We start from the raw sequence: 21738 nt of genomic DNA on the forward strand, positions 1-21738 counted from the left end.
GGGCCGAGTGCCCATACATCATATTTATGCCAAACTATTTCAATATCCACATGCACATTTGACAACGTACGTACATATATCTATGGATATATATAAGTAGGCCTGCTCCGACGGCCAGATGGAGAATTATGTCGGTTGATTAATGTTCGGCTTGCCATCCAGATGTCAGCTTTGTGTATGCGCACAGCGTTTATCACGGCAGCAGTTTCTGCTTTAATTACTGGACCTGGTTTCCATTCCAGTGGAATTAAATACTCACACTGCGGCGATTGATTGATCCTGTGACTTGACACAACAACAATTTATTCATTGTGAGCGGCTATTCACATTTATTTACATACCACCCACAAAGCTGTAAAGTGTGGCAATTGAATTTGAATACTGGCTTAGGCAAATCACCAGGCACGGAGCAGAAAAAAAAACTGTAACAGAAGTGTTGAGATCGCACTAATTACATGTCAACAGACACACACGCCCAGCGGCAACTGCAACACCTATCCCCGCAGCAACTGCAGCAACAGCAACTGCAGTAACACCAATTCCGCAGCAACGCCAACACCTTGGCGCATAAATTTACAGCCAACGACGCATGTCACATGGCCCCTTCCTTCCTTCCATCCTATCCTTCAGTTATGGAAACATATATATATATACTATATGAGTGCATGTTGCATGTGGAGCGGCGGCTGCCTCAATAGCGTCAAATGTGAAATTTATGTGGGCAAGTGAGCGACAGGCGGAGCATGCGCAGCCATCCAAGCTAAAAGATTATACAAATTCCAGATGAAAGTTCCTGCAAGCTGCTTAGCATTTTTTTAGTACCAGCAATTAGTGGGCATGCAAATTGCAGAGACATGATCGCCAAAACTAGGGCGTAGCTCATAACTTCATCGAAAGCGGGTCATTTAACTGAAATGCACTTAGTTCTTGGGTATGCTACTTTATTTAAAATCAACTATTGTCATATAGCAAAGTGAATATGCATTTTATTAAAAAGATTGTGCATCGAGAAGCTTCAAGATAAGTACCATATCTACATACATAGCACATGCACCCAATGGACAATTTGATAGATTGATTGGCAGTTGCATTTTGCAATGCAAATGCGGACAAGATTTATACAACAAATAATGCATGCGCATCACAAACTAAAAGTGTTCATTAAAGTGCGGTAAACAATAAATACAGGCATGTTTTTGAGATGTCTGTTATAAAATGCATTGATACGTTTGCAGTTCGATTTAATAATCTGTGTTATTTTTAATTCAGTTCATTGATTTATGTTTTTGATATTTATTTATGTTAGCATACTAAGTGTTTTTTAGCACTCATTAATTTAAGAGCATTTGCGATTCAGTGCAGACAGGCAGGCATTTTTTGCTTACAAACATTTTTTTATGCGTTTCTCTTTAAAAATGCAAATTTTTTTCGCTCGCATATTGTTTGTCGGTCTGTTTTTATTATGCCTTGCGAGATATGTAGCACACGTCCATGTGGAACCGGCGTCTGTCCGTCTGTCTGTCCGTCCGTTTGCCAGTCAGTCATGCAGTCAGTCCGTCAATGCCTCAGTCATTCAGTCAGTTGGGCAGACAAGCGTGTCACTGCATTGCCATCGGCTACAGTTTTACAGAGGAAAAGCAATTCATTCAGTCACGCACACTCATAGATCCAGATACATTCATTCAGATTTTCAAGCGTTGTGCACTGCTGACTTTATGTTATGTTACTTAAATGCTGTCACACAAAGGCGCACAAATTGAGTCTTTACTGTGCCTGCATATGGGTGGACAGCGAGGAGGCAAATTCTTAACATTCAAATGAGCATGGAACACTGCACGCCCACACTGTCAATTGTGTTCGAAATAGTTTTCATTTTGCTGTTCTATATTTATCAAGTGACAAGGCCTGTTCGATTCAGAAAACTATAGTTTGGCTGTCATACGCGGTTCAAGGGTACTTTGATTAATGAGTTGGTTGTGCGAGTGACTCACTCGCTTAAATGGGAGAAATATTTTTGGGCACCGAGTTAATCAATTTCACTGTTTCGGGTGCGTGGGAAAGTCCCTTGTAATGCGCTTTTAATTGCAACGAACACAGAAATAATTGCACTCAACTCGGTGGTAACTGAGGCAACTTTCACTGGCTGTAATTCAAACTGACATCTCGTCCCCAGGGAGAACTCTTTGCCAGCAATTACAGACACAACAAAAACGCATAAATTACGGCCCAAATTGGCATCGAACCGAACCAAAAAAAATGAAACAAAAACTTTATAAGGAAGTTGGGCACCTACGTGTCGTATACGTAATTACAAATTTATGTGAATGCCGGTGGATGTGTATGAAAAACAATTACACGACCGCACACACCACACTCTCGAATGCATAATGCAGCAGTTGCACTTTCAGTCGCTCCGTCATTGAGTCAGTCAGTCTATTTTTTTCTTAATTTATTTAGTTTTTAAGCCAGTTGCCTTTGGGCCACACTTGCCAGGAATGTTGGCAATTGAAATCAATATGCTCGAGCACACTACAAATTTGTGCGGTTGCCAAACTGGATGATCGACCCACGCCCGAAAATCGGTTGAAATAAATGTAAGAAAAATTAAAAGCAGTCATTTTGCAATCGTATCTAATGAGGTGCGAAGAGAGGCGTTACAACGCCCCAAAGAAACAAAACCAATGCAACAGAATATTGTCAACAGCTTTGCTTACAACGATTTGCACTTTAGGCCTAATCCCCCGAGAAGCCTGTGTATCTATATATCTTTATGTACTCATATAGCGACAGCGAGTGGGCAGAAGTCGGGGAAAACTTGCTCCTTGGACGGCAAACCACTGATGATGAAGCCATTAAATGGAAAATTATATGCCGGCGCTCGGTAATTGGCCAAGTGCATTGAAATTAAACCTGGTTTAGTGTCTTGCAATTCGAGTCTGAGTGTTGCGATTACATGGAAATTTAGCATTCAATAAAACTCGACTTTAATGCAGGGGAATAAAGTTCGAATACTTAATTAAACTGAAAGGCTGGAAAATTAAAGATTAGAAAAAAATCATTTAGCAGAGTTGGTTATTCAATACATTTTTATTTCTTTATTTAAATATAATGTTTAATGTATTAGATTACAAAGGCTGAACTGGCAAATGAAAGTATACATGAATGATTTTAATGCATAACTCGCAGTCCACTAAAATATGTATAAGAACACACTTAATTTTCCTTTTTTCTTCCAAGATTTTAGCTTGGCAAATTTCGGCATATATTGAAAGCCAAGAACTCGTGGATTAGTATTTAAATTCTTTCAGTATTAGCTTTGCTGAAACATTCCGAGCTGCGGCTTAGATTGAACCAATTTCCCTTCTTCGCATGCATTATTCATTCCATTGTACGAGTACTTGGCCTATGCATATAAAGTACGCAAAAGTTCGTTGAATTTTAAGAGTTTTCGCGCACATTTAAAAATAAAAACCAACCCACGCCCAGAAAAAACCGCGAAAAATCAGGAAAAGCTGCAAAAGACAGTGCTATATACATAAGTACTTCTAATTGCTTCCGTGAAATGAAACAGACCAGGAACCACATAGACAAACATACACTTTTGTATAATTTAAACAATGCCAAGGAAAGACGAAAATAATGAAGATGATTTTCCGCAGAAGTACGTATGGTTCAGAGAATCGAAAGCAAACGATGACGTAGGTATTGCGTATTTTGTTTAGTTATTTTTTTGTAATTTTTTTTTTTAAGGAAACTGGTAAATAAACAGCACGTGAATTATAAAATGCAAAACGAATGAAAACAAATCGCGCACAATCGACAAACAAAACGAGGCGAGAAAATACACATGTATGGGCGAAGTCATCTAGGAAAACTTTGCAAATTTCTTCACCCCAAGCGACCTACGTGAGCAGCATGAAAAGATTCCCTACGATCCCGAAGTGTTTGCCCGAGCAAATGAATGGGAAACCCAATGACTGGCTGTCTGTCTGAGTGACTACTACTATGCTTGGTAAAACAATGGCCAAGAACGGGTGAGAAAAGCCGTTGGTGAAGTTGGGAAGGAAACCTGAAATGAAAATCTCCGCCAATGTTTGCCCTCCGTAGCGGCGTCTTTTATTTGGCTTTCTGTTTGCTTGGCGGGCCTAAAGCCGAAACTCAATATTTATTCTTTTCGACTTACCCCCTTGAGTTTCGGGATCTCCTTGGCTTGGCGTGTATCCGCATTAAGTTTTATTTTTATGGCGAAAGCGTAGAGCGCAGAAAACGCTCTTGGCTTTTGGCCGAATCTGGCTTGTTTGTGGGCGTAATTGAAAATCCCCGACGCTGAAATGGCCACAACTAAATTTGTAAGGCAACTAGTGATGGTTTCACTGCTCCATCTACTACCCCGGCACCGCTCCAAAATTCCCCTGCATCTCAAGTCGATCCGATAAATCGCTGGCCGGCCAATGCGGCGTATGCGCAATTTGTGCTGCACTTGTGAGGGCTTCCACCCCGAAATAAAACTGTCGAAAAGAAGACTTGCGGCCATTTGCCAAACGCTTGAGCTTAGCGCGTACAAACTGGGCAAGGTTTCAATGGATTCCATTTTCTTTCCAACGATGGGAAAAACTGGGTGGGTGTCTCTGGCCACAGTTAGGCAAATATTGAAGCATTGAACACGTTTTCGAGTAAATTGCAATTTTATTGTCCCACCTATTGGCTTTGGTCGGTTTTGGAAACCCGGTGCTTTGGCTTCGGACGATTTTATTACAGGCGTTAAGTCGGGGTGACATTTGGCATATGGTTATAGGTATTTGCAAATACCAATTTCCCTTTTCGAATTCATTTTATTACTTTCAACATTTTTCATTTACCCTATGTGTCTTAAAGTATGTTTAATAATCGAATAAAATATATTTAATTTAGTTTTGTATGCTATCAGAAGCAATTGATTGAACTAGCAATATTTCTGAATGTTCTATTTTATTTTATTTTTAAGAAAAGTCTATTTGAACTCTTTGTTCTGCCAACGAATCGAATAATTAGCCATCTGTTTGTAAATACCCTCTTAAATGCTAACAATTCCGATCATTGGCTTATCTCATCGCCTGGCACCTTTAGTTCCTCAATTTAATAAACATTTACGAGAGAGCTCAGGCCAAACGCAAAGAAAGCCATGGGCGTGGCAGGTGGGGGATTTCTAGGGGAGCCCAAGCTTTCATTGTAGTCATGCAATGCGCAAACACAAAACTAATTGAATTTTTCGTAGCTCTTTTCCATCCTCGCCATTCTGCAAGTCAGCAGTGGCGTTGGCTGTCAGGGGGGTCGTTTGAAAATCGGTGGGAAAACGGGGCCTTTTGTCTATGCCGTACGTGCCACAATTCCTAGTTGACACGATGTTGTTGTTTTTGGTGTTGTGGGCCGCTTGTTTGCTGCTGATATTGCTTGGAAACATAATCAACATATAATTAAAAGCTACTAACATGCAACACATTACACGCAAAGTATATTGTCGTTACACAATGCAAAGTGGGTAGGGTTCTTCAGCATCTAACCCCCTAGAAATTCCATGCCACCTCTCGTTTTTTTTTTCTGTTGTTTATCTGCCGTCGTACTGACCCAAAAATCCACTTCACGCCCAAAGCAAAACATGCTGGGTTTTATTATATTTATTTTATTTTATTTTATTTTATTTTGGTCTTTATGCTGAGTCTGGGTCTTGGCTCCATTTTAATGGCCTGCATGGTGCGTTGCAATTATAATACACACAACACAACCGACAACAAGTGCTGCTTAAGTGCTCCATGCAACAACAACAGCGAATTCTGATTGTCCAGAAATAAATGTGACCTAATTCAGTGTTTTTTGGGGGGTTTTCTGTTTCTGTTTCTGAAATAGTTGTCACAATTCACTTGGTCTGCTCCACATTTTATGCAAGCTGTGCACTTATTTTGCTTGGCCTGTAACCTGAGTTTTCGTTCATGGGTTTGGCATTACTAGAGTACGAAATACTTGAAACACGAGACAATCGCTGCGAGAGCGTAAATATATATATATATATATATATGCATATATATATTGCCCCGATGTCAAACAATAATTCTTAATAATGCCTCGCTGGGCATGGCCCATATTTAGTAAATTGGAATCGTGGCCGGTCGTTATCAGTTGCCTCAGCTAGAACACTAGAAACACTAGAACATTGGAACGCCATTAGCAACAGAGGCAGCAGCCTTAAATGAAATTAAATTTAGAACATGTGCTTGAAAAATCTGTTCTGTCGGCAATAAACTTAAATGTTTAATGATCCGTGGCGCAATTAAGATTTTACAACATAAACATTGAATACAAGAAAGCGGGGCTAGCATCGTAGTACTTAATCTGGCAGTTAGTATACGATTTTAATGTCCAGTTCTTGCAGTTTCATCCAGGTAATCCACTTGATGGATTCATTTCCTGCACCTAGCCTCATCAATCGGCTGCAATAATGCCAGATGCTGTCAGCAACACTCAATAATTTAGCTATATTACGCAGGTTTTTGCTGATAATGAACTTAATGATCCTAAATTCTTAAGATATCCCATTCGGAAAAACCTTTCCCATACGCATCACTTATAGTTACGAGCAGCCAACGGCAATCAGTAGAAATTTGCGTACATTAAGACCATAGCTTTTTGCTCTGCAATTGCCGGCATGACATTTGCCGGCTGAAACGGCTGAATCGGCTGAAAAACAAGTTAATTACAATAGGATTACCCGGCAAACAAAGGGGCTGCCACTGGCACAGCGACTGCTGCGACCATTGCCCATTGGCCTTCCGTTCGTGCCGCATATTTTCCCATTGGCATAATCTCATAAAATGGCATTTATGCGGGGTCCCGTGCGGATTTTCATTCCCCACACGCCCCTTCAGCAACGAAACCCCAAGGGGGCTTGTTGATGCGTTAATTTGCATGCAACATGCACTATGATTACCCGCAATTTGCAGCAGCAGCAGAAAAGCAGCGGCAGCAGTGCCGGCAACTAGATCGCCATTAGCGGGTAGTACACTCTGAGAAAACAATAGCACTATTATATTATTTAAAGTTAATAGAGCAGGACCTACAGAATGCTTAAGTAAACATAGTTCTCATAAATACATTATTAGATGCATACATTCTGATCAATGTCCCTTTAAGTCTTAGTATTATAAACTTTCCTAAGAGGCTACTCCAAATCCCATATACAAATTTTCCAAGTGTGGCAGCTGGGAAAATCGTAATGGAATCGAAATCGGACAGCTGGCCACGACCATCGGCCAACTGGGCGAGCAGAATTGGTTGCTCTTGGATCGCGTTTATTTGTTTGTGTGTATTGTGCTTCTGTTTTTGTTTGACGCCGATGTTTGCACAACTGCAGTGCAAAAAATACGAAAAAGATTGCTGAAGAGCCATGGGGAATATGCCTCGATACAGCCGTTTTCGATGGCTTTCATTTGCTGGGCGCCCAGTTGTATAATTTGCAATTGTTTGTTGTTGCTGGCCCTGCGAATGTGTTGCTGCCCGGCAGCAACATGCCCAGCAGCAACTTGCCACAGCAGCAACAGCAACAACAGCGGCAACTTGCAGCAGCTGAGCTGGTTTTAATTATAAAACTGCTGCTGCATCTGCGGCTCCTTTTTCGTGTTTGGTTATTGTCAGCGATTTCCTCAATTATTTGCCTTCGTTTGTTGTTCTCTTGTTTTCACAAAAAAAAAACCAAAAAGAAAAGGAAACAAATGAAAATAAGAAATGCACATAAGTTCAACCATTTTGTTGTTCGTTTATTTTCGATTTGTGTGTTTAACATTTGCTTGCGACCAGCTTGTTGTAATTTGATTTCTTTGTTTACACAAGTATATTTAATGCCCGGTTCCTTTGTGTTTTGGGTGCTGCACTTCATCATCATCATCATCGCCGAAGATGGGTGAATCATGATGATGAGGATGGGAGGATATGCATTCTGGGGTTTATTAATAGTCCGTTCTTTGGCATTTCTGATGGATCCCGTGCATTGGCATTAAGTTCTTTGTTCACTGCATTTGAAATCACCCTATAGATATATTTTTTTGCAATCTGTCTGCCGCGATAAAGTGCAGATCGAGATCCGAGAAATTAATGTTCAAAGATTCTCCGGGCCAAAACTTTCCATCCAGTTCCATTAGTTCTGCACATATCGCTGAAATTTGCATATAGATTGACTCAACTCAACTCGACTCGACTCGCACAGACAACTCTCTTTCTGCTGGCTCATAAATCTAAATAATTAATAATTGTCACTGCCCCCCGAAGACGGCGACTGCAATTTGCGGCTAAAATGCTTTTCAATTAAATTTTTAATACATTTAGCGAGGCCGCGCTGGTGCAGACAACGGGAATTTCGCGTCTGCCTGGCGCCTGCCGAAATCGCAGACCAATCCAAATGAGCTGGCCAAATATGGGGGCATGCAGAACCAGTAACTAGCAGATTGCAACTACCACGCTGTGGCACGCATAATCTCAGCTGACAGTTTCATCGCTAGATTAGCACAAAGTGCAGTGCGTGCAGCAGGCTGAAGGAAGCTACGGTACAGATACACATGCGAGATACAGATGCAGATACAGTTACGCCGAGATACATTTGTGTGCATTCAAATGCGAATGCAAATAAATGGCAAAGAGATTGTCGCTGCAGCCGACGCAATAAATTTTACATGCCACGCAGACGTGGCGCCAAAATCTGCCAGCTTCGATGTCAGCAGAGCAACAACAGCAGCAACACAACGTGCAACTGCAACAGCAACACCAACGGCAATGTTGCAAGTTAGCATCCGTGCGGAATTTGCCACACAAATTGAAAACTTATGCGGCACATTAACAATTTACCAGCAGAATTGTTGGGATTTTCCCGCGTGGCAGCTGCAACGCCAAATAATCGCTGCCAAACATATGCAAAATAACAAATATTTGAAAATGCCACCACAGTGGCACAGTGACTACAAAAATGTTATATCGGCTAAAATAACACAAAACACATTATTTAGGAATTAAAGATGTGTAACATATTGCCTCATATTTCAATATTTTCCTTCTAACGAAACGTCAAATTTGTGTGTCAATTAATATTTAAAATAAAATATTGAATCGAAACTTGAATCCTTTCCACTGCCTTTCCACATATGGAAATTTACACGTGTAGCTCCCATAATTGATATCAGTTTCGTAGCAGGCAGCTTAGGTTTTCCCGACATTGATTCGGCTCAATGTGAAGTATGTAGTTTCGATAAGATATGCAAATCGCAAACATACAATTGTGGCCAATAAACAATGTGGGCACTGGGCTAAAAATAGACGGGCATAGTTCAACGAACCAGAAGTTAAGGTAGTTTAATGGGTAAGAATGAAAATGGGGAAAAATGTGAAAACGCAATGGGGGAAATTCGAAAAAGAACTCGCCATCTGATGATGATCTATGTTTGGGACAAACGTGTCATAACAGCAAACAGAAAGCAACGAACCATGAAATGAACAAGAAAGCCAACAACACCTTGATATGAGGTGACCTAACCCCTGAACCCCACAGCCCCCGCCCATTGCGCCATTTGTTGACTTAATTGTTATCACCCCTCAAACTGCCGCCGCCGCTGCTGCACAAATTGTTCGTGTTTGACAAGTAGTTGTCAACAATTTTTGATAAAATGCTGAAATAAAAATGAAATTATTGTGTGTGACATGCAGGCCCAAAACCCGTCGTCTCCCCCGCCCCCTTTTAACACCACCCCCACCCCACTTGCCGCATTGATAGGAAGCCTCTGGCAGCCGCGACGGATGTTTTTATTTGGTTTGCATCGCAGTCGCTGCACGTTCGTAAATTTATTAGAGAATTTATGGTTTTGGGCAATCGCTTGGACTATTTGTCGCGACCTGAGGAGAAATTAAATTGATTTTCAATCAAGGCCGTAAATTATACTCAAAATATATCACACATTTTTTGGGGGGATTATATATATATATTAGGTAAATATTTGGACTGATTTCAGTGGAATTTAAGTTTGTCCAAAAACGAACAAAATTAAAGGGGTTCCATCATTTTGTAATAAGTCAAAGAGTTGTTGCCATTGTTTGCTTAATCAATTTAAAATTTTATATAGCTGCATGCTGTGCACTTGGCAATACTTTACTTTGTAATTAAATTATTTTTTACACAATGCATGTCCAAATATTTCGGCTGACATGGCAGGGATCTGTTTTAATTACAGCATCCAGGCCCAACTTTCAGGCATTCGGACGGGTAGGAAATTCTCCCGGCTCTTGGCTTCATTATTATCAACACGTTTACAGTAAATTGTGCAAATTGAAAACGCATACAAGTTGCATATGCCACCGGGAAATGGCCCGGCGGTGGAGAGGCGGGCAAAATAGCAGTGGAGGGGAAGTGGGAAGGATGTGGTGGAGTAAGGACACTCGAAATATGTCAAGGTATGCAAAATCCACTCCCATACGCAAGTGTTTTGCGGGCTAAGCGCTTTCTTGGCTGCCAGCCAACTTGGCTAATGCCAAAAGACAAGTAACCACAGAGCCAGAGCCTATCTGAGTGGATATACATATATGTTTTGTGTGTGTGCGTATGGCGCTGTTCATGTGTTCATGTGTGCCATCCACCCGCAACGCCCCCCTTTTACAGTGAAGACAATTACAGTAAACAAATTCGCACACGTCGTCAGTTGCATTTGCGGTGACAGGCTGGAAAACAAGGCCTGAAAATATAGAGAGACAATAGTAGCACAGTGGCGGGGCTTTTGGAACGGGTGGGGTGTTCTGTTTCGGGTGTTCTGTTTCGGAGGCGTAATGGGGCCACTGCCTCTGCCCCTGCCCCTACCCCTCCTCCTTTGGCCCGATCCGCCCGCATTTTTGCGGTCAGGGCCGTTGCTTGGTATTTTTGGCAGAGCATTTTCTGGCCATGCATGAGATTTGCATTTTTTACACATCCTCCTACCAATTGCCTTTGAAGCACGGCGAGAATTACTAACAATAGTACATGGAACAATATATATCATCAAAAATATATCATCAAAATTGTAATGCCTTAGATTGTAGTATTATTTTGAATTCTCAAAATAGTACTTCCATTACCTAACTACTGATGTAATCTTCAGTTGGAAGTAATCCTCTCAAATAGTCCTACAACTTTCGTCCATTATTATAATGCCAATAATATAATTCTTTTTCTGCCAGTGCAGTTGCATCTCTCTATTTTGGGAGCATCCCCAGCTCTCCACTTTAGCCGTCTCCGCTTTGGGTCTCCCTTCACGTTCCTTTTGCAATTTGGCAGTCCGTTGCCAGAAACAGTTTGCCATAGCATACTTTTCTGGGCCACGGCATGATATATGTGTGTGTGTATGTATGCATGCAAGACCTCCCAATGCGCCTGTATGTGTGCATGCACGTTGCAGCAATTGAATTGAATTTCTGCTGCTCGAGTTTTGAGCTCTTGAGCCACAGAAAAGAGTTGGAGGCGAAACGTTTGAAAGCGAAGAATTCCAACAGCCTTCCCAGTGCAGGTTTAACTTGCACTGGCTTCCCTTTTTCACTTTTCCACTCCTTTTTGTCCCCCATTTGTACCCTTTTTTGTTTTCCCCCCAGACAGACTGACTCGCTGACTGAGTGACGCCTCGGTTTCTGGCCAACTGCCATGCGGGAAGTGGTGCTCCCTCTTGGCCCACCGCTCTGGACCGATTTATGGCCGAATGGCAGTGGCAAAACGCATAAACACATCATAGCCAAAGGAGACTGGAGGACACGGGCCCTAATCGATAACTTATACAATGCAATCGCAAGGAATAGGGAAGCCAAATCCTTTTTTGGCTCCTCGAGGAACACAAACAGCTCGCAAATCGATGGCACATAACTAAAACTGTTTAGCAGGTCAGCAGGTCACTTCGAGGGGATATGGATATCATTTTGGGGTGATGGCTTTGCGCCAAGTCTGTTGTCATTTTCCATTTCATTTTCCAGGCGGGAAAAGCGTGTCATGGCCCCGGCGATTAACTGCAGCTATTGATGTTTGCCATTAGTTAACCCGAAATAGACGCTGACTGCATCTGCAGTTTTAGCTTTTGTCGAATTCATTCATTTCGCTAGCTAATTTCACGACAGCCAACATATGGCCACCGAATCGGGCCACTCAGCGATATGCATATGAGAGATTGTAAGCGCTTCGAACATCGTGTAAAAGCCATTAATTTAAATTATATACAACAAAGCCGAAGGGGTGCAGATATCCATAAAAGTCGTATCTGTTGTTGTCATTGCAGTTGTCATAAAAAGTCTGTCACACGATTTGTTTCCCTACTAATTTATGGCAGCAGCAACTGCGGGGGATTCCCCTCATTAACGCATATAAGTATCTGCAGAGAGGGGACTTTACAAGTGAAAAAGTATCTTAGAGATACCGAAAGGAAAACAATTTCCTTTCAATAAGCCCTGGCAATCAACGGTCTTTTGTCCACACATTTATTGTCCTAGCTTGTGCGGTTTTTTCACTTTTATTTGCTGTTTCTTTCATTAGACAGCATTTTCTGGGCCACAGCGATTAGTAAGTTGAAAATCGTTTTAGCCCACTTTCCCCCCTATCCATTGTCATTAGTGGAATGTGCTCGTATTTTAGAGGCAGCTGAAAACACAATCAATGCCTGCTGCGCGTTTTATGGGCCACAAAAGCCAAACTGCTGCGATTGGTGTCATTTAGCCAGAGAGACAAAAAAAAACAATTGCAATTATGAGCAATTTAAAAGTTATTAACGCGACCGCCCGTAATGAAACAAGCCGGCCAACTTGGTTCCTACTTCTGGATTGTGCATTTGTACATTGTAAATTGCTGAGCCCACGCCGCCAATCGGAAACTATGGCCACTTTGCTGTTGCATTCGAGCTGGCCAACACGCCCACACGCCATTTTAAAGTCATAAACAATTTAGCGAGCCAACCCAAACGCCCACACACACAGTAAGCCGCAAAGTCATGAGTAAATATTTGATTTGTGCGATAATCTGAAAATGATACAGGCACAGCAGGCGTTTCATTATGATGCAACTGAAGATGAGCTCTGAAGATCGATAAAATGGGTTTATTACCAGCCAGCAGTAACTATTAAAATCTATCTTTACTTTTATTAACAACATGCAGATGCGGCTTTGTGGATTCAGCAAGTTTTTATTATGAAATATATTTTATGAGTATAAATGTATACACAGATTGTGCAAATGGTAATTTTAAGATAAAATTTGTATTTTTTTTAATATTTGTTGTATATTTGTATGGGGTATGCTATTGCAATTGAAGTATACCAAACTTTTGCCTTGAAATCCCCTTAAATCTCCTGTAAATTCTCTGATTTTCTGACTGCCTAATAATAGACAGAATTCCAATTGCAATCCGTGCTCATCTCCTCCTTTCTTTCCTAATTTTCCAGGCGCCATTTGCGGCGGAAACTGCTGCAACAATGCCACGGAGCTGGAGCTGCGGGACAAAGCCGCCGGAATGTTCGAGCAACTGCTTCATCACCACACCAGCAGTCTGCGCGGAATCCTCGAGACGAATGCCAAACAGTTCCAGAGTGAGTATCCATCTTTTTGGGGGGCAGCAGAAAGGATTAGTGCTATGGTCGGGTGAAATCGAAAAGAGCCAGAATGCCTTTCTATGCAAATCACTGGGCAGAGAGTCTGAAAAGTTAGCTGGGCGTTAGACCAAAGTATATTTTCGTGGCAATAAATAATTTATCATATGCAAATTCATCTGGCTCAGCACAAAGTTATGAGGATAAAAAACAGCTTTTGCCTCGCAATCTGCGAAGTGAGCTAACCAAATTAAACTTGAAACGCGAAATGCGAAATTGATTTGTAATTTGAATTTGTATGCAGATCAAAGCGACTGTATAATCAACTGATATAAAAGTATATGTAACTTATGGTATATGTATAGGGATTCATAACCATAAACGAGCTGTTTTAAAATGCAGAGAACGCGGCTCGGACTGCATCTAATTAAAAAAGCATTAAATAATGTTGTACCCTGTTGTTGTGGCCGCTGTCCCTTTTTTTTTTAGACAATTTCGCAAACTTTGTCTGGGTCACGTTTCGGCGCTGCCACGCCCCCTTCTGGGAGCTGCCCCTTTCACACAATGCCTGCAAATTGTTGTCGTACATGCTGTAAATCTCGCTTCACTTTAAGGCAGGTTTTTGGGGTGCTGCTGTTGCTGTTGCAGCTGCTGCTGCTGCTGTTGCTGCTGCTGTTGCTGCTGCTGCTGTTGCTGCTGCTGCCTCATTGTTGTTCTCGCCAGTCTGAGTCTGCAATTCTTGGAAATGGGCGCGCATTCGAAAAGACTTTAAACACGCCCCACTCGTTGTACGTACATATGTATATGCCCACACGAATATAGGGAATATATATACTATACTCGTACTGAATGCGGATTCACCAATTATATATATAAATACATTTGGCGAATTTGTTTGCATTTTGTGTGTTGTCATCAGCTTAATTTATGCAAGCCCATTGATTCATTCGGATGGGGGCTCATTAAGTTTGGAGGCTTCCTTTCGGCAATATGAGTGCTGAAAACGAAATGTTCATTAAACTCATTTGGGACTTAGGACTGAACGCTACTTGGGTATTTAATTATTTAATTTCTTAATTGGTAATTGAGCAAATCACATGATTAAATCGCCAATTAAACTGCTCAATGAAATAAATGCTGAATATATCGTTATCGGCTCTAAAATGACAAGAACACAATGAATTCTTTATTCGATTTTCAGCTAAATTCACTACCAATATATTCGAAATGCAGAGTGTTCCTCAAACAATTAGCATTCAATTTGCATTGGAGAATTCAACACACAATGATGTCACACAAGGCAAACACCGATGCGTCCCACATTTTATTAGGTAAACAGAATTTGCAAAAAAATTAAAATGCAATCGGCAAAGTCATTTAGCCTAACAATCGAGCAATAATGCAAATTACAATTATTTAAAACCAATAGCCAGTGCAATTTATTTGCTTTTGAACCACATGGAACGCTATCATTTCGATTGATGGGTGAATGGGGTGCAGCTAATGGTAGCAGAGATTTATGAAATAGTTGGCTAATTGATTAAAAGTATACTATATTTAACTTGCAAATCAAGGCCTGTTACTGATATGGCTGTTACTGATAGTTAAAGGGTAACTTGTCTGTCGCTGATAACGCGTTTCTTGTTTGGGCCAAAAACTTCTGTCCCAAATGGTGTACTCTTGTGCTTATCGGCGCGACGTTGCGATGGCACGCGTTTCCTTTACTTGCACCAGAGTGGCCATAAAAATTGATTTACTTTCTTGGCAGCACACCCGGCGTATGCGTAATATTCTGCCATTGGAAGGAAAGCAGCACCGCCCCGAAACCCCCGAAAAATGCGCAACTATAAAACTTTATGCATTTCTTGGCAATCGCTGGTGTTATTGCTCTTTCTCCTGGTCTGCTAACGCATAAAATATTATGGTATGCGAAATAAATGCATATTTCTATTTTGTACCATAAACTTGCCGACTACAACAGCTTGTGGCATATGCAATACAAGACCAGGCTTCCTTCCTGTTCGAAAAAGAACCCCAACTCCACCTCCTTCCGGTTGCAGCTCATCCGCCCTCATGCCACGCCCCTTCCGTTTCCGCGTCCATTGTGCTGCTGACTGCTTGGTTCGGCGTATTATTTTTAAGCAAGTATTTGCGTGTTTAAACACGTTTCGCAGCTTACGAATTATACGGGGGCCCAGGCCCCCAAATAACCCCAATCCGCAGATCTGCCCGATCCCCAATCCCCCATTTCTGCCACCAACGCACTGCGTTCCCATTGCACTTACCACGTAGTCGCCGTCACCACCATCACAATCATCATCATCATCTTTGCAGCTACTTTCGTTGTCGCTGATTCACTGAAAGAAAAATTATTTCAAAAATTAAAAATTGACAGATTGATTGATGTTCAAGGAATAACTGGATTTTCTTTTTAATTTTAAAGTATTTTTTATCATTTTTATAAACATTTGTATGGGTTTTTTTTTTTAGTTTCTTTTTTTTGCACTGTTTAATGTCATTGCCGTATTGGTGTGTTGCTCACGCGCTTAATGCGTTTGGCTGCAAAACATCTCGACTCCCCTTCCTGTCACCTTGCCTCCGCCCCCGTAGGCCCCCCTTTTTGTCCCCCTCCCCCTACCCCTCTTGTGGGCTGGGGCGTGCGCCAGCATAAAAGTTCCAAATGCTGACTTACTGCTATGCCTGCACAACTTTTGCCCCTTTGAAAACAAAACAAAAACAAACAGCAACGTGGAAAAAAGAAAACAAAATGGTAACTGCAAAAATTATTTCTTTATTTTTGTGGCAGCAGCGGCAGCTGCAGCAGCAATGCGTGCACTTTCATAAGTTGCAACTAGCAGCTAGCTGCTAGCAACTTGCAACTTTCCCCACCCCATCCCATCCCAGCCACCCAATTTCGCAACTTGGGCCGGGCTTAAGTCTTTTCGGCCATATCTCGTACTTTGCCTGGCTGGCTGGCTGCCTTCTTGTCTTTACGGCTAAAGTGGTTTTTTGGCCGCCATCGCTTGTTAGCCGGCTTTTGTTTGTCTTGTCACCGAGTGCAGGCTGTGCGAGCGAGCTTGTGTGGCACGGCAACAACTATGCCTCTGCCTCAAGTTGTTGCAGTGGCAGGTCCCCAAGTTTGCTGTTGTTGTCATTAGGTTTTAGTATGATTGAGGCGACACCGTTTTGGGGTTGCGCATGATGTGGCCAACACCCGCTAAGCTCTGCATTATATATAGCAGAAAGACGCAAATATTGTTCTGCTATATAAAGTGTTAACAAATGATAGATATTTTTATTTCGTGCATAAAACATATTTTACCATTAAACTTACTTATCAGGCACTTAACTAAAAGCCATTTAACTAAATTATCCCACCGCCAAAGTGTTATTTTTAGCCCAAACTCGTTCAGATCTTCGCCATTCTTTTTTTTTTTTGTTGATGTATCCAACTTTTTTCAAGCTGCGACCTTCAGACTCCAGCTTCGATTCCTCAATGAAATCGACAGGGAACTGAAGTTCAGACCCAACGAACACCTGCAGATCGTGGAGCTGAGGTAAACGCCCACGACTAAAACCAGTTGTCATTCTATTTGGCATCGAAGATCTTTAATTATTGGCGTGTTTGACAAAGCAAATGGCGAATTACTAATGGAGCTGTTTTAAGCAACTTTAATTTCCACTCGTTTCATTAATTAGCAGCGTCTCAAAAACAAACAACACCGATGCCATTTCGTCTGGCACTTGCGTTCCAATATCGCCATTTGTGTGTTTGTATATATAATTACCATAATTAGTTGCTTGGCAAATTAAACGCTAAAAGCTCGCGCTTGTAATTAACGCGCCACCAAAAACGGAAGGCAACTCGATGCCGCTCGGCAAAAATCAGCAGGGCTTCCACTTTTGGTATGAGACTGCAACGCAAAGTCTTGCCAGATCAAATAACTCCCATGGCCCATGCCCCTTTGGCCAATTGATGCATATGCTCTGAAGCATTTCAATATGTCAGAGCGGAGCTAAGCCGAAAAAGGGTCGACCTCCGCTCTGAAAACTCCAGTTTCTCATCTCCACAACTCGCATTCAACAATGAAAAGTCATCCAATTACTTTGACATTGTGTAGGGGCTCCAGTCGACGAGGCCCCTCCGGTTGGGATCGGATGGTATACTCGTAGGATGGTATGGGTTAGGATGAGATGAGCCTGCCTGCCAAGAGCAGATTGCCGCAGGGCTCACAGCTGTTGGAGTGGCGAGTTGGATAGCTGGATAGCTGGATAGCTAGATGGTTGGATGCTTGGATACTTGGTTGCATGGATAGCTAGATTGCTGGATGGTCGGGTACTCCGGCGAAGGGGCGTGCCAAGTTGGCACGCCTGCAGATAGCTAGTTACAATACATGCACTTAAGCCAACTGCCACGCACAATGGGCTGGATTGGGTTGGATTGGGTTGGGTCACCAGATGGTGCAGTGGAGCAAGCAGTGCTCAAGGAGCTGAGTGAATCTCGAAGGACAACTTGTACCACCTACCCACCTTAAAAGCAAAACACTTTACCAATTCATAAGTCACTGAAAGCAATTAGTTACAAAGAGAGAAGGAGTCTATTGTATAATGAGCTGTGATTGGGATCAGTTTTAAATTATAAAATTCAAAAAATAAATATGTTTAAATTTCAATTGAAGTGATACTCAAGCCACTGTGCCTATCTCGTGTTTCCATCCACTTCCTACCGATTGCCGGTTGCTGGTTGCTAGTTGCTGGTGGCCAGGCCCAGAGAATTGCTCCCGCCAGACGGACAGACGACCAAGGAGGCGACTTCAGGGCCGGGAAAAAAGTTGCCACAGTTCAAAAACGAAGCTAAACGCGGCTAAAAAGCTAAGCCCGCCGAACGGCAAGAGCTAAAAAAAAATAAAGCATGAAGTGGGGAAGAAATGAAGAGCACTAACAAAGTTGCTGGGGCATTCATAAGGCGGCAACAGCAACGGCAACGGCAAACGGATACCGCAGTTGGGATAGTGGGCAAAATACATGCATATAAAATGCAAATAAAAATGCGGCAGATACTAAAATTGTAATATCCGCACAGGAACGCAGGCAACAAACAAAATACAAATAAACGAACCAGCAATGTTCCCAGTGCCCCGAGGAGCAAAAGAAGTCCGTCCACAGAGCATAAAAAAGCAAAATAAAGGAATATATATGTATATATATATAAATACAAAGCGGCAGAGAAAAAGCGGGCAAAATAAAACTAAACCTGTGGGTTGTGCTCGCTTTCGTTGAGTGTGTGTGCTGCATATTTTTGCCAAGGCGTGGGAAACAGCAACACAGCTTGTGGACCGCGGTCGCATCTGCCACTGCCCCCGATCCTCCGCCCCCGCCCTCGCCGCCTTTCGCACCATTTTGGGGCTTGCCCCGGGCCACGAATCCCCATTCGAAATGCCCCATCCGCTCCCGAAAGCGAATCCCAAACCGGTCGCTGCCTGGAACTTGGCATGCTAATCTCGCTCCTGCCAACCAGCCGCCGCCGACTTCTAATGAAGCAATGAAGCCAAAGACGCCAAAGTCGCAGCCTCTTCCGATATTTGCACTATGTGAATAGCTAAGCAAAACACTGATACAAAAAACATAACAAATTATATTTAAAACATAACTCTTTAGCTGGTATATATTGATTTTAACTGGCTTAGGCCATGAAACATAAAAATATCTTAAAGCTTTGCTTATCAGTATATATTCATTCAAGAATTATATAAAGAACTGCTTACACAGTAGATTTTCTCTTTACCCAACTAACTTCTTTTGAAAATCTACATAACTCAATATTTAAGTAGCAAGTTCTTTTACTTTTGCCCTGTGTAAATCCCTGACTTCCCATTCATAAGAATGGATATTTAGTGCCTGGTCACGGGCTTGGTCTTTGTTTTGGCCTGAGACCCGGAGGAGCTCCATTGGGCCCTTGCCTTTCAAACTCCCAACCTCCTCCAACCACCTGAACTATGCTGGCCGCACTTTGTTGTCTAATTCAATTTCATTGTCTGTTTGCCCATTAGTGCGATTTTCCATGTGTGACGAGCGTGAATCCCTTTGCCATTTTCCTCCCACCCGGAAGGTCTTTAAAAAGCACAAAAAAAATAAGAGTAGCCGAGCTTAATGAAATTTTCATGTTTCATTGGGAAAGCCATTTGGCCTGCTTTATATTTGATTGCTGGCGAAGCATAGATACGGGTAAGCTCCTGGCAGCCACAATAAAAATTCCCTTGGTTAATTGTCAAAGGTGTGTAAGTGTAAGTGGGTGCGAGAATGAGAGGGCACACGAACAGACAGAGATGGCGAGATAGAGCTGGACAGAGATTGCAATTAGTTGCAAAACCCGGCAAGAGTCCAGCAAATTGCATATATGAAGTTTTGTGTGAGCCCGCAGGTGAAGTGCTGAGTTAACAATTTATGAGATACAAAGATACAAATGCATAGCACCTGAGGCGGCTCTGCGTTTCTGTGGGCCCCAAACCTAATTGAGCGTATTAAGCCAACAAAAGCAGCTGCAATAATACATATCAAGCATACGCAGCGTTGGCTGCTTTCAGCATTTTCCCCCCTGACAATTGCTCGCAGTGAGTTGTTCATTAAAATTGCAATTAGACATTGAATCGTAGGAAATGCCACAGCAACCAGCAGCCAGCCATCCGAATATCCATCGAAAGGAGTCTGGGAATCCGGATGGGGGAAATTGCCCGGGCTGCTTTGGATAGATACATTTGCAATCAATAGAAGCTATTTTGGGCATGTCAATCATGTAATTGTTTTCTGCATCCGCACTTCCTCTGCAGCAACTCCAGCTCCCCATAATGCTTCACTTTGAGCCCCATCTCGCGACCCTTTTCGATTTAATGAGCCAATCGAGCTGGGATCCCGATGTCGCCAGCGTGTGAATATATATACTGGTACATATATCCCAGCGCGTCAACACGTTCGACGCGGCGTGTTAATAATTAAATGTTTCCGCTAGTCGTCGCTCCATTTTAACTGTGCCACGTCAATGAGATTAGCGACAGGATGTGTGAGCTACCCATTCCATTTTCCCCTCCTGGATCTCTATCCATCTATCTGGTATCTGACGTTATTATGGTTGTTGTGTATCGCAAGCGCGTTAAATCAATTGGCTCGTATTGTTTATCGCATCCTGCGCAATTGTCGAGCGATTAGCAATCCCAGCAGATGGTCTCCTCTTTCGCACCTTTAAATAAATAAAAATAACACATAATTAACTATAAGTTGTTTATTAGTTCCTATAGCAATTATTGTAGAATCTATTTAAAATAATTAAAAAGATACAAAAACGATAAGATTAATCAGGGCACACACATCCGCGGAATAATTCGCATATCTATAAATAAGAAAAATCATTTATAAACTTGTTATAGGCAAGCTGGAAGTTGAAGGGTTTCATTGGAAAAACACATTGGAAAATCATTAATATTCTAATTTGAAGATGGATAAATATTTTTATGTGATCTCCAGTATCTACCCTTGATCTGTCGCACCAAAAACTATTTTGATGTGAAGCCCCAACAAATTGATGATCTTCTCCTGAACGATTAGGTTGCCCAAAGTTCGGGGCCCAAAACTCGTAAGTTTTGCTAATTAAAAAGGGTAAACTCTGCTCGCCTCGGATGACGCATCAAAGGCCATTAGCCGATAAATGCAGACCCGAGACCCCAAGAAACTGACACATCGACGCGGCTCCAAGCCAAGCCCAAAAACCAGACCCCCAGACACACAAAGACTTATTCAAACGCTGAGAACGGAAATGCTCCAAACATCAAAATCAAAATGAGCCGCAGAACACACATAAAACCAAACGGAAAATAAAAGAACAAATCTGGAAACACTTTGGCCCTGTCGAAATGTGTGTATTCTGTTGTTCTGGTCTCTCCGTTCTTTTGTTGCCAATTAACAGAAAGATTGACACTTTCGTTTGAAAACGATATACAAGACAGCATATTGCAATTTAGAATTTGTCAGGAACCAAAAGAAGGCGGGTCCGTATGTGCGTCTGTGTGTGAGAAATCACACGCCGATTTGACAGTTTCCCCCGATTGTATACAGATAACCCCCTCACTCGTCTATAGCATATAGAGGCCG

General features: G+C 42.1%; 1 protein-coding gene across 1 annotated transcript in view; it reads left to right on the forward strand.

The window, feature by feature from the left end:
- Positions 1 to 21738, forward strand: part of LOC117139260 (division abnormally delayed protein) — a 63483-nt gene that overhangs the window by 36134 nt on the left and 5611 nt on the right. Inside the window, exon 2 of the mRNA XM_033301478.1 lies at positions 13453 to 13596. Within this exon, the coding sequence (XP_033157369.1) occupies positions 13453 to 13596 (144 nt within the window). The remainder of the gene's footprint in view (positions 1 to 13452; positions 13597 to 21738) is intronic.

Source organism: Drosophila mauritiana, chromosome 3L (assembly GCF_004382145.1).
Source record: "Drosophila mauritiana strain mau12 chromosome 3L, ASM438214v1, whole genome shotgun sequence".
Classification (NCBI taxonomy): Eukaryota; Metazoa; Arthropoda; class Insecta; order Diptera; family Drosophilidae; genus Drosophila; species Drosophila mauritiana.